This window comes from Cheilinus undulatus, linkage group 3 (assembly GCF_018320785.1).
Source record: "Cheilinus undulatus linkage group 3, ASM1832078v1, whole genome shotgun sequence".
Classification (NCBI taxonomy): Eukaryota; Metazoa; Chordata; class Actinopteri; order Labriformes; family Labridae; genus Cheilinus; species Cheilinus undulatus.
Window position 1 is genome coordinate 21613813 of NC_054867.1, and position 14344 is coordinate 21628156.

The 14344-nt window shown below is 38.9% G+C and overlaps 1 protein-coding gene across 1 annotated transcript; it reads right to left on the bottom strand.

The window, feature by feature from the left end:
- Nucleotides 1-4778: 4778 nt before the first annotated feature.
- myorg (myogenesis regulating glycosidase (putative)) lies at nt 4779-13557 on the bottom strand. Its single transcript, XM_041783769.1, has 3 exons — nt 13473-13557; nt 10022-10387; nt 4779-9893 (listed from the first exon to the last, which is right to left on the bottom strand). Exons 2-3 carry the CDS (start codon nt 10282-10284, stop codon nt 8102-8104), a joined length of 2055 nt encoding a protein of 684 aa, XP_041639703.1. The 5' UTR covers nt 10285-10387; nt 13473-13557; the 3' UTR covers nt 4779-8101.
- Between the last annotated feature and the right edge of the window lie 787 nt (nt 13558-14344).

Genomic DNA, 14344 nt, shown 5'->3' on the forward strand with positions numbered 1-14344 from the left:
GGTGTCCCCAGGCAGGCTTACTTGCCATTAAACACTACAAGGTGTTGTCTCTCACTTTAATTTTTCACATTTTCTACTGAGGTCAAGGGGCATGGATGGCATAGCAGTTAGTCGTGCCCTTTGTTCACATGGACAGCCGCTCCTTTCCTGCATGTCATTTTCAACTCTCTCATCCCTATTTCAGACTCTATCCACCATCGTTGTCCATCAATAAAGGCTTTTTTTTTCTATAGTAGTTTCAAAGTCAATCTAACAACGCAACATCTTTTTAAAAGGGATAATGGCATCTATCCTATGTCCCCAGTTCACACTGGTCACCTGCTTTCAGCACTATGTAGCTTTGGCAGCTTGCCACAGTTCTCTCATGAGAAAAGCCTTCAGCTGAAAAGAAGACAGCTCAAAGTGTATCAAAATAAGTTCCTCATACTGTTGCTTTAACAGTATGTTGAAAGACAGACTTAGTCAATATTTCCAGAACAAAAAAAGTAATTTATGAAACCATTTTTGATAGACCAAAGTCTCAAAACTGTCCTACAAAATAAGAGTTGTATGATACAACACAAACATGCCACACCTCATGACTGTCCTGTCACAAACATAGCAGCCAACACCGCCTGTCCCTGTCCCAGTAATGCCAGAGGCGTGCTCTGAAAGCCATAAAGGCTGCAGAGGAGTGTAAGTCTGATGCAGTGCAGCGAACCGACAGGTGAAAAAGATAAACAGATGCGAGAGCGGTCTCTGGGGTGTTGGGTTCATTTGTTACCTAGCGAGGACAGACATATTCCTGTCAGACAAGCAGAGGCAGCACCAGATGCGAGGTCATTCTAGTTACGGAGTGAGAATCTTGGGTTAAGGACAAAGATTCTCTATTCACACACTCGAGACGGCCATGGGGTGTTTTTTTATTTCCCCTGTGGTTTTTATACAATAAACGCTCAGCCCACAAAAGCTACAAGAAGCCAGAGAGCTTTTGTTCTCTTATAATAAACTTGAAGCTTTTTCATCATTGTTAGTCTGCTGTTTGTTGTGGTGAATGAACACTGAAGGTGATGGATTCAGATCATGTAAATCTGCAAGGCATCATATTAATGCTTGTTAAAGAACACGTTTATATAGTTTCTTGCAATATATTTTGAACAATTTGTGTTCATCACAACTGTCAAATCAACATTACATCAATTTAGCTGCAAAATAAAAAAAATGCATAATGTAATATCAGATCTTTCGTACTATAAGCTACAGAAACAATTTGAATGCTGCAGTCAAATAATTCCTTTTGAAAAATTCTTGCATTAATGAATCAATATTTAATCAGAATTGTTTAAACCTAATAAAGGTATCTAAGAATGCTTTACAACAAAAGTAAAGGTAGAACTTGTGCCACTTTTGTCACGGAGCTTTGGTATTCTTCTGGTATGAGCAAGTGCTTGGCAGGGTGTTAAAAAAGTGAATCCACTAGTGGTCACTGTCTCACACAGACTTAAACAACTCCTACATGCAATGTACTCAGCTCTGTCAGACCTCAGCCCAGCTTTTATTAGTTGTCTGTCTGTGTCAGGGTGAGCTAACATCATATATGAGTTTTTATGTATCAGTATTGTTAATAAAGTTTTAGAGCTGAAAAGAATCATATGTATGTTTGTAGTTTCCAACGGCACATTCAGCTTTTGGCAGTATTTCCTTAGAAACTGAGTTTAGTTCTGCCATTTTTAAAATTATTCTTCCTCACTGTATTTTGCTGCTTTGGCTTGAACTGTTGGCTATATTGCTCAATACTGCTCCCATGATTACCACTGGTACTGCAAAGTTTTGTCTACATCCATCAGCTTCTAGAGATCACCCAAAAAGAGACAAAATAACCACAGAGTACAGCTGGAAAGCTCTGCCTGTATCCATTCGTGTTTCAAACGTAGAGAATAATTGAGTTACCCAGAAGTCCAGTCATTCCTGTTTGAATCACTGTGATTTAAGATGTGCCTTCTGAAGTATTTTCATCCAGAATGTGGCACAAATACTTACTAATAAAACTATTGAGCTTTAGTTGCAAATTCAGAAATACTGTGTGACAGTGTGCTAACTTAGCAAACAGGCATTTGAAGGGATTTGTAAGTGGAAAGGAGGAGGAGGATTTTGTACTTGATCCGAATCTAACAGGGAGCCAGTGGAAGTGGATGATGGCAGGGGGGATGTCCAATGTAGCTAAGTTAGCTTTTAGCAATGTGAGCTTTGGCAAACATAGCTAAAGATAATGTAGATATGTAGATAATGTTACATAGCCGCTTTGTGAGCTTAGCTTTAGCTGTGTTTGCTATGTAGTTACATTAGCTACATAGTTACGTTATCTACATAGCTATGCTTGCTTTGTTAGAATTTTTAAGAATTTTTTTTTCCTGTAAGCAGACTGTTTACTTGACTTTATTAAGCATTTTGTAATGAGGTTTTGCAGGTCAGGCCTTTCATTTTTAACTTTTTAGTATCCTAACCAATACTTTTACCCTAAACAGATGTTAAACCTGATTTTATTTTGAAAGTTCAAGTGCGCCTTTCCATTCTGAAAGAGATGGCGCCTCAGATGAATAGTCTGTGAGAGTGGGCGTGAAAGATGTACGGCCTGCAGTGAGGGCATTTTTTTCTCTTGGTTATTCTACAATCAAACATTCCTAATTACTGAATCACAAAAAAAGCAGACAAAATTATCCTCTACCTATGGCACATAGATTTTATCTTATCTCTCCATCCTTGAATTGGAAACTAAGTGGCATTATCTGTATATTTACCAATATATGAACATCAGTTAAACAATGAAAACGAGGTGCTAAGCCTTTAGCAGTAAAATTAATAGGCCTGGTCCAAGCCCAATGCTGTCTACAACTCTTAATCTGTTTTTTTGGTAGATTATTCCAAAGGAGATGTTTTGACAGCTCCTGCAAGCTTCACCTCCCATCCTACAATTCCTGATAGTTTTGCTGTTATTGCATATTTTTGTTTTTAAGATATGTTTATCAATTATGGGAATAGATGAAAGTTCTGATCAGACAAATGGATGCTTTTTCAACACTTACTTTCCTGTAACCTTGCATTGTTTATGTGGATGTTGTCCGAGTACCCTCTCCCCCTTCTCGCTCTGTAATATATATATATGCCTTACTGTGGAGGACAGGCGGCAGACAGGCTCATAGAAGAAGGATATGGAAAGGTACTTGAGACACACTGGCTTCTAACCAGAACAACTGGCGTCTCTCCTCTGCAGATGGACACACAGGTGGGCTCACAGGTGGGGAAGGAAGAGGGAGAGGAGAGGTGTGGGGAGGGGGGGGGTGTTCTGCCAGTTTTGTGTCCTGCTTCGTTTGTGTGTGCATATGGGTGTGTGTGCATTTGGGATGAGTGTGTGTATGCACTTAACATCTGGACCACGGTCCACTGTCATGTCAAACAGATTTGTGGCAATGAGGCTGCACTGCACTCTAGTGGACATCAGCAGCATTACATGGTAGAAACAAAGAATTTATGCCACTGTTTGGGCTAAGTATCTGTTTATGTTTCCTTTTTAAAAATACTTAATGATTGCTTTAATTTATATTATAGTTTCTCTCTGTTTCATACTCTCGTACCACTTTAAATATGCACAATATACCTTCTTATAAATGAAGCATGTTCCTAAGAATGAGACTCGTAATGTTTGGGAATAAATTGGCCCTTTAATTTCTAATTCATCTCTTTCCACCCTCCTTTCTCTACAAAGAAATGTCCCTTTAAAACTCCTACATAGATGATTTGTCCAGTTTATGATAAGACGCGCAGAGCCAAACAATATGATTGCAGAAAGCAAACTAGCAAATAACATTGATCCATGCTACACACAGACAGCTAATCAATGAATGTATGTCCTCCCCGCACAGGCGGCAAGTCCAGATCAATTCTGAAGAAAGATGAGGCATTGGCAAATAAAGTGAGGCAGTTCTGAAGCATATCCCGCTGTGGTGAAATGGAATAAATTCCCCAAACATATGAAAGATCGACTGTGGCTGTAAGAAATGGCTCAGCCAGGCTGCTTGAACTCACAAACAACAATCACGCTTAATGCTGTAATTCTGATTCTAATACTGTTGCTATTATCTCATACTGCTCTAAGTTTATCTGTTTTATTCGTGCTGTCTGGTCCTACTCTCATATCACATGCTCTCTGGCCTCACATCATGAACCAGCAGATGATTTATTGATCTGGACACAGCCTCCAAATAACCTGCACAATTGTTTCATCACCTTGTCATTATTGCCCCATGATGAGTCTGGCAGCAAAAGTTGGAAAAGTCCCTCAAGGGTGTTTCTCTCAGTGCTGAATTGATAGGCACATTAGGCTTCTTGTTTTGCAGACTCATCTGAGGTTACAGGTTGTTATTGGCTTGGTGGTTGCACAGTCAGCTTACTGGCCTGAATGTTCACGTGGCTTTGCTTTTTTGTTTGCAGGTATGTGTAAAGAGTTAAAGTTTTGTATTTATCACTCTCAAAACATCCTTAGAGGGTTATAAATATGCTAAAAGTAGAGTTGTAAGCCCAAGCAGATGGCTGTTCAACAGGAGTTTGGTTCTGCTCAGGGTTCCTATCAGTTAAAATGTTTTATTTTTTTACAATATGAATAATAATACAGTAGTACTATTTGTCATATTCTTAACTATTATTGTACAGACTCATCTCAAGGTAAAATTTGTTTTTATGTCGAAATAAGCATTTAAATGTGGATAATCCATGTAAATTAAATAAGAAGAAAAGCTCATACTCATAAAATCTTTATTCCATTTTATACATTCATACAAAACAACATCAAATATCCACCTTTGCTGAAATTAGTCACATGCAAACATAACCCATGTTGAGTTACAACAACCTTGGCCAAACAGCACGAGGCCAAAAGAGCCTAAAGCATAAGTAACATTCAGTCCTAGATATGATACAGCCTCTTAGTCTAGTCATAAATGAGAGCCAGGCTGAGACAGAAATAGCCTCAGAGACTGGCCTGGCCCAGATGCTGAGTGAGAGCTGTTATAAATAGGAAGTGTTGTTGTGATGAAACTATTTCAGGAGGCACAAACAGAAACCCACGAGGTCAACATGTACACCACAAGTCAAAGGGCTTAGACACATTAGAATTAAAGGGTCTATGGTTCAGAATCCTTTATTTTAAAGCTGAACCAAGTAATCAGTAATATTCCATTATTATCACAATATGGTGTTTAAAATACAGTTGTATTTCTATTTTTTCTAAATCCTGTAATTTCTTTTTAAAAATTGGATTTCAGTCAAATTGTGAATTAACATATAATTTGATTTTTTAAAATATTTCTACCTTTGCTGGTTATGAAGTATGTTGCAATTTATATTTATGTCAAATTGATTTAAAATTGTCCTAATATTATCAGTTTTTAACAAGACAATCTGGCTGCAGACTGATCATTCCTGAAGGCCAGTCTCACAGGCCGTTCATCTGAGATACAGTATGGAACTTTCAAAATAAAATCTGATTTTATTTTGAAAGTTCCATACCGGTATATATGGTATGGAACTTTCAAAATAAAATCAGATTTAACTTCTGTTTAGGGTTAAGGTAAGGATATAAATAAAACAGAGTAAACAGACTGCCTGCAGGAAAACAAGCATGTCCTCCATGATTACATTCTAACGCAGAAAAGGTAGCTTATGTAGCTCTGTTAGCTGCTTAAGCTATGTTGATTATGGAGCTACATAGCTAACGTAGCCAGGCTAACATCACAAAGCAGCTATATAAGCTACGTACCTACCTTTTCTACATAGCTAAGTTAACTTTAGCTACATTTTCTAAAGCTCATGCTGCCAAAGCTCACTTTGCTTAAGCTAAATTAGCAATAGATAGCTCACAAAGCAGTTACCTAAGCTACATATATCTGTTATCTGCATAGATAAGTATGGTTTAGCTACATTTTCTAAAGCTTGCATTGTTATAGCTGACTTAGCTATAGATAACATAGGTAATGTTGCTAATATTGCAATGTAGCTAAAGGTAAGATCACAAAGCAGCTATGTAAGACACATAGGTACATTATCTACATAGCTCCATTAGCTTTAGCGATGTTTGCTAAAGCTAACTCAGCTACATTGGCTTATGAGGTAATGTTAATTACGTAGCTGGCATAACTATAATGGCTTTAGCTAAAGCTTACAAAGATAAAGTGAGCAATTATTAGTGAAACTACTTCTAAAACTGGTCTATATATGATTTAATCTGGATTAAACCTATGTTCTTTTTCTGTTTAATTTATGACATAATGCTTAGTAAGTCACATTTGCATTTTTTTTCATGTTTATGAACTAAGTTGAATTAAAACATCTTAAACTGTAAATATGTTGCAAGGGGCAAATTATGGCACTTTTTCTCTGAGATATACAGTGCCTCAGATGAAACGTGTGTTAGTGTGGCCTCTGGTTTTTTATTTTGTCAGGAGTATTGTTACATCCATACCTGATAAAAAAAATGAGACATTTAGTTTTCTTGTTTTTGTTATCCATTAAATCACTCAGAATTAATAAAAACACCCCTTAAAGCATTAAAGCTACATTAAGACACCATAAAGATAAAAAACATTAGTAGCAATAATAAAAAATACAGCCTCCAAACACATCGCACATAAATCACTGTGAAAACATTGCAGGTTTCACTGTATCAATAAAATGCTCTGATTTAAAAAAAAAAAAGTCACACATTTAGAAAATTAAGTGCATGTCATGAGGTTTGCTTACTAAATGCTGCTAAATCTACAGTATATTTTAGCTTTCATAATGAATACGAAGTAGATTTTTTTAAATCCTAAGCCATTACAACTCAGGTGGCATACCAGTGTTTTAGATTATATGTCAAAAACTCTCCAAAAGTGGCAGTAAATGTACCATAGTTTATAATATCATTGCCCGTTTATCTGCACAATAAAGACAATAACCACACACCACACTCAAAACCCACTACAGCCAGAGTAAAAGCTGTTACCTGAGGAATGGCATAAAATATTTATTGTCTAATAAAAGGCATCCTCTTCTCGGCTTAGAGTAGTTACATGACACTCTGTTACACAAATGAGAGCGCATGCTGTTTGTAATGATTAAACTTCAGGCATTCATCCTGATAAGTGAAGCATTAAACCCGACTTCCTGAAAAGTATCTCCCAGCAGAAGAGAAGAGTAGTCATTAGTGTCAGAGGGAAGAAGGATTTTTCAGTCAAACTGAGAATTATTTATGAATATAAAGGCTTTTACCTAGTGTAATATCTGCTCAATGACAATAATGACAACTCTTCATTTGCCCTCCTGTGGTACTGCTCGTTTGGCTTTAACTACAAAGTGCAAAGATCCTCAAAAATACAACAGCTTTATGGCATACAATAGCTATTACTGCTAACTCAATTCACAGTTTGCATATTCCCTTTTTGACAAATGTTTCATATTTGTGCTTGTGCAGGCTTTAAAGCAGAATATGTAACTTAACAGGTACAACAAATCTCCTTCATACAAATAAAAGGTGAACTTATAACCATAAAAACACCTTTCACTGCTTAAATATATGCTGGGTTTTCCATCTAGAGTTGGTAGCTTATTGCGGCTGGCATTAGCTATTGTAAGAAAACTTTAAAATGGATGAAACTGCTGTGTAACTGTTGTGATGAGTCAGCTGGTTGACTTAATGACCCGGTTCTATCTATGCTTCGGTAATGTTATGTTTCAACACTCATTATGAAGCCATAATTGTAACTTACGGCTGATATGGCTTTTAGTCAGCAAGAACTATACACTTGTGTTTTAAAAAGGTCTTCTTAGATGTTGATTCATTAGAAAATAAAAGTACAAAAGGAGATTCACAAAAATATGAAGCATTCCTTAGATTAAATATGAAATATGTATATATAAAAGTAAGATTTATGGCCATTTCACATGTTCTATCTTTCTCAGAAAAGCTTCCATCACCTCCATCATACAATCCTCACCTTATAATGCATAAAAGCTACATTTATGAAGCTTGTCTTACAAGCAAGTTGATTCTGAGACTAATAAAGTCTTTTCATCTTTACATCTCATCCCTCTACACCCAAACAAAGTAAGCAATTTCATCCAGATCTACTGGATAATCTGTGAGGTGCAGTGGCTCTTTGATATCAAATCTCTCTCCCTTGTAGCTCCTCCAGCGACCAGCGGGGAGGTAAATGTCCCGCTCTTGCTTTCCCGGCTCTAAAACGGGGGCTACCATGAGGTCATCCCCAATCAGGAACTGGGAGTCGATTTTATAGGCTGTCTCGTCACCGGTGGCAATCCACCACAGGGGACGTATGATTGGGTCCCCGGTGTCCAGGACCTCGCCGGCCAGCTCCAGCACCCTTGGTGCCACAATACTCTCATGGAGGGCTGTGTATTTTCGGGCAATTTCAACAACCTCGTTGTCGTACTCCCAAGGGGGAATAGAAAACTGCATGGAGGGCATGAAGGCTGACAGCTCCAGCCAGCGGATATAGAGTTCTCGATCGGGTAACACACGATTTCCATCTGTCCGGTTAAGATAAGCATTCCCTCCAATCATGTCAGGTAAAATAAACTGATAGCCCAGGATGCTGATGGTAAGCACCGTGGGGATGAGAGATTTAAGACCGAGCTCATAACCCCACACAGAGTCCCTGTCGATAGGTCTGAAGAAGCAGGATATGTTCTGGGACTGGTAGCCACTGCGCAGCTCTGCTCGATCATTGTAGGGGATTGCCATTTCTGTGTAACGTCTTGTGAAAAAACTTGGGTCACGAATTGGTGTTCTAGTGCTAAATTTCCAGGGTAAATAGTTGGTCTCGCCTGCATCAAATTTGAAAGATGATACACCATATTTGGAGCGCAGAGAGCGTAGCTGATAGGAGAACCAATCACGGGCCTCTGGATTCGTAAAGTCCAAAATGCCGCCAATACCATTCCACCAGCGCACTAAGGCCGGCAGTCTTCCTGTCGGCTCCCGGACGAACAGACCTCTCTCTACACAAGTATGAAAGTTTGCTGAGTCGTAGTTAACAAACGGGTGAATCCAGAGTGACACAAGAAAGCCATCTGATTTCAGCTTTTGGAACATGGCCGAGGCATTGGGGAACTTTGCTGTGTCAAACTCAAACTCTCCATACTTAGGAGTGTAGCGGTCATCCAGTTCTAAGTGGCTACAGTTAAAGTTGTGCTTGCGTATGCTGGCGGCATACGCTAAGAGTTTCTCTTGGTCAATGTCTGTCTTATGTAATGCCCAAGTTGACCAGATAGGATGTCGAAACATGATTTTGGCAGGCACCTTGTTTGGCTTGTTGAAGTACCTACGGACCATGTATTTGTGTATGGATGTCACATCCAAGCCCACACACACTCTGTAGCTGAGTTCAGCGCATGGTTTCTCTCCTGGGTTAGGCTTGAAGGGGCTGTCATTGTATCTCGCCTGGAAGTACATCGTCTTTTCTGTGTCATTCCAGCCCAAGTGGAAAGGCACAGAATTATTAATCTTGATGGCTGTAGCATTGGATGACAACCAATAACTCTCCAAAATGCCTCCAAATTCATTGCGGTTTGAATAAATGTCACTCGTGACGAAGGGTTTGGGAGCTTGTTGGCCTGTGATAGAAATAGGCCAGTGCTGTATTGCTGACACTGCACCTCCATACCAGTGTGCAAACTTGTATGTCATGGCATGCTCAACAGGAATGTCAGGAACCAGTTCCTCCCAGCGCACACGGTAGCACTGTACTGTGTCCTTAGGTCGCACCGTCTCAATGAAGAAGTTCAGTTTTCGGTCTGTGGTGCGTCCACAGCTCAGAATCTCACCTTCTTTGGAGCAGGAATCCAAATCCAATGTACCTGACCTGCCAAAAATGAACTATAATTACATCTGAGAAATATGTTTCAAAACTGACAGCACATACTATAGATGATGGCTTTCCTCTAAAATTTATTTTTGCTTAAATATGCAAGACAGTTCAAAAAAACCAACCTGAAATCCATTCTGAAAACAATAGACCCTCCCTGGTTGCGAATAATGTAGCCATCCTTATTCAGATCCAGCAGCTGAGTCTTAAGCAGCTCAGCTTTGCGAAGAGAGGCGATGTAATAACACCATGCAGTCACGGCTGCAATCACCAGAATCAGGCCGATTACGCCAGCTCCGACTAAGGGTCGAGTGTCCTTGCTGTGTTTCTGCTTGGGGATAACATCTGTAATTGTGCCTCCCGCTCCTCCTGGTACAACTTGGTACATGACTTGTGCTGTGCAGTGGCAAGTCTCACAAAGAGCAGGGAAATGTTTTCCAGGGGACTTTGTTTGTTGCACTCTGGTCCCTCTGTCCTGGTTGTTTGCATGCCTGTCATGAGAGAGAGATAAGAGACTTTGAAATGTCATTATCGAGGACTCGGAGCAACAGTTGCTCCCTTCAAAATGGAGTTTCTACTGAAAAAAGGCTCCATGGTGCTGGAACCTCTCCATAGTGCAACCACTTAGTATTGCCAACCAGTTATGATCAGTCATGAAACACTGACTTTATAATCAGTTAAAGACACATCCTGTAAAACAGCCACAGTCAGATCAGTAGGTGAGATGTCAGCCTGTTTCTCAGTCTATCTTTGCTTGTCAGTTCAAAGCCTCCTTTACATTTCAGCGTTGTCTTACACGCTCTGCAATGCTGCACAAAGTGATTTCACAGCACTTAGGGGTATTATGCTGTCAGGATGTAAACTTTAAAGATGTGTCTGAGATTTAACAAAACAAATCTACTGCCAATTACCCACAAGAGGATAAAAACGGATGTTCGCGGCAGTAATTCTTAACATATGAGTTTGACTGAAAGAAGACTCATTTGTATGTAAGGAAGTACAGGCGCAGAAAAGAGGATTTGGGCCTCAGAGCTCTGCCAGTGCCGGAGAGGAATACTAAACTTTGTGGTCGACCAAGCCAGACCAACCAAACTAAAGTATAACCTGGTTCATTCTAGCTTAAAACAACTTTTTTGACAGTCTTGGCAGAGGGTGGTTTTTCCATCAGGTAAAGGTAGGCTATTGCCTGGGGCAAAGTCATTCTGGATGTGCAATAGATATTAGGGATTCATCTAAAATTACTTTCAATAAATATGATGCTTATTATGAATGTTAAGGAGGGTCCAAGAGTGAATTAATAACGCATCAATAAAGATTTTGATTATCCAAAAAAACCTACCAGGGGCACCTATGACCCTAACAGCAAGGTTCGACCTCCTCAGAAGGTCCCAAAAATATCTTCACATCAAGCGAATTACAGTGAGGTACAGCTCCATAGACATATTCAGACAATGACTTGGTGAATTACTGTGCGGTAAAACAGCATTACACCAATTGTAACCACAATTAAATGGAGAAGGGCCTTATTTTGGTCTTTGCATGGGGTTTCTAAATTTATAAAACTGCCCAGCTGTCTTTTTAGAGCAGACAGCAAAAAATTCCAGAGGTAATGAACTGGTAGATGTTAGTTATTTTGGTGTTAGCTAATCAGAACAGATCAGATTAAAGAGCACAGCCAACCGAAGGGAGTCCAGTCCTGTCAAGATTGCTGACTATTGCTAACAGCAATTGACCCTCACGGTCTGCCATGGCAGCAAGGGTCGATGGTTAAAAATGCTTGCTATTAATTAGCAATCTAACTGACTAATTCTGTGTTCAACCAGCCCCAGTATAGATTTCCCCCTACAACAGGAGTGATAACATAAGCCCGTCATTAATTAACAGAGAACTAACTGTTGGTTCCTCTGAGATCCACTTAGGCTGCTGGACCCAGGAAAGCAAATTGACCCTGAAAATTACAATAAGATTTAGTATATATTAAGCCTATTGCATAATTTATAAATGGAAAATGTAACGGATGAAAAAATAACCCGACCCATGGCAACTTGACACTTTATTCTTTATCTATTACACTGTTTATAATTTTTTCAATCAAAAAAATAAGTTTAATTTATTCATTGTCAAAATATTCCCAAAGATAAAGACTTAAATTTCAAGTTTGTTCAACCAGCTTCCCAGTACTATAGTTAATGAAGAAAAACAAGAATTATAGGTTGCAATAAACTTCAGAATAGGAAAATTAAGAGTTCAACATAACTGATCACTGTCCAGATTTTTGGATATACTGCCAATCTAAACGCAAAGATGTCAGTTGGACACAGGTTTTGAAAAAAAACACCGTATCCTGAAACTTGTGAAGCTTCATACCTTCATACATTAGGCTATAAATTATTATAATTCATATTTTTTAAAAATATAAATCATATAAATATAAATCTGGTTCTGTTACCATGCCTCGCTTTGATTTAGATGGGAAAATGTGCAGGGGAAAAAAATTCCCTTCAATATAATACATGCAAAGTCTTTTTTTTCCTGGTCATCAGAGCCTGGTATGTGTCAATATTTTTTCCAACATTGATTTTTATGCTTTATCATTTTTTGCTAATTTTCAAATAGAAAAAATATTAATCACAACAGCTGTTTAACAAGCATTCCTATTCACAAAACAGTTATTTATTCTAGTTTTCCTTTTTCCACTTGTTAAGCAATAGCAGAAATCAGTCATATATTAACATACCTAGGCTTATAACTTGATACAGAAAATATCAGTAAACCATTTTAGTTGAATTTAATGTCTACAAATAATTTACAGAGCAGCTACAACTTTGCTTCAAACCTTCCACATAAGTGCTTAAAATGTTTTTAATATATTGTTGTTTTCTCAATAAAATTCTTGAACTTTCTCTCTAACAGAGTCTAGAAAGTCAAAAACAGTGTCGACAGAGATATTTGTTTTCTACTCTATAGTCCGGCCAGATGGGTTCATGTCTGCTATTTCAGCCCGATTCACTATCTATTCTGACACGTGGTGAAAAAATAAACAGAGAAGTGCTGATACAGTCAGAAGCCTGAGAAAGACTGTGTAGGAGTTGTCCGCGTGCTCAGGCATAATGCGTGCACGCGCTTGTGTTTGTGTCTTTGGCGTGCTGGGGTATTCATTTGCTTATACCTCATTTACTCGCATGGTAAACTTTAAAATGCTATTCAACTTTAGAGGTATAATTAACAATGACAGTCCGTTCTAGGTAGCCTATGAGACTTATTTTTAAGAGACCGTTCAACTGTTGATCTCTCTACGTGAGTGGGGCTGAAGAAAATCACAGCACACGACGGGCTAAATGCACGGACGCAGTCTATTAGCTTATAAACAGCATGGACTTTACTTTTTTCTAATAAGGACCGGCTAAATACATAGACTATTGTGTTGTTCAGTCTATAGAAAGCCGTTGATGCGCGCTGAAGTGGGTGGTGCAAGAAAGTTAACGGAGGGAAAATATCCGTGAATTCGTTTTAGTAAAGTGATAAATTGTATTTGTCTATGCGTTTGCTGTTTTATTCTCTGAAGTTTGTGCTTACCTTGTAGCGGCAACTCCTCTAGCAGCTCCGGGCACCACTTGTTTGCTGCCGTTTGCAGAACAACACCGACAGACATGAAGGCATCTTGTTACGTATTCGCCTCATCCACGCCCACCGGATTATGGGAAATGTAGTCAAGTGGGTTGGGACAACACCCCTTATTTTTATCCCAACTTTGGAAAACTTAAAATAACGCTGGTTGTGTAATGAGAGGTAAGTACTACCTAAGCTTTAAAAAAAATACCACAATTGAAACATGAAGCTGGTTTGTATGTGGACTGGAGTCTAGTTTAGCTTTTAATGTGATGACATTATAACCACTGCTTGCTGCTAGTCTATTACATCCCAACATGTGATGCAATAATCCAACAAGTCAAGTTACAGTAATATTTATTTAAAACCCCTGGGTAAAGTTTCATTATCCAATTATTTCTATTTTGACTCAAAGATGCAAAGAAGAGTCTTATATCAAATAGAGACAAAAATTTTAATGTGATAGACATACACATATTAGGGCCACAGTGCCTCCTTGGCTGTTATCCCCCCAAGCCCCCTCTGAAAAGATCTTTACTGCTGATATAGTACTGGACTGTAAAACTGTTGACGCTGTATGGAGGGAGATAATAGTAAGGAGTGCAGCCAATTATTCATTTGTACACTTGGTCTCACTGGGTCAATTTGCAGAGAATTAAACAATACTGAAGCTAACAATCCCTCATTTTGATAAGGAACCCCATGAGCCCTGCTGAAGGACCACTGCAGGTCCCCTGTCCCCACTTTGTAAGCCAGTGCTCTGATAATGTGTCCTAACGCCGGCACTCAGACACAAACTCTGGGTGTATGATGTAGTGTCCCGCCTGGTAGGGCCTCAC

What these genes read in the sequence shown, in the direction of transcription:
- myorg (XM_041783769.1), bottom strand. Translation starts at nt 10,284, where the DNA reads ATGTACCAAGTTGTACCAGGAGGAGCGGGAGGCACAATTACAGATGTT. An exon ending in GTTTTCAGAATGGATTTCAG is followed by an intron (nt 9,894 to 10,021) that starts GTTGGTTTTTTT and finishes CATTTTTGGCAG; the next exon opens with GTCAGGTACATTGGATTTGG.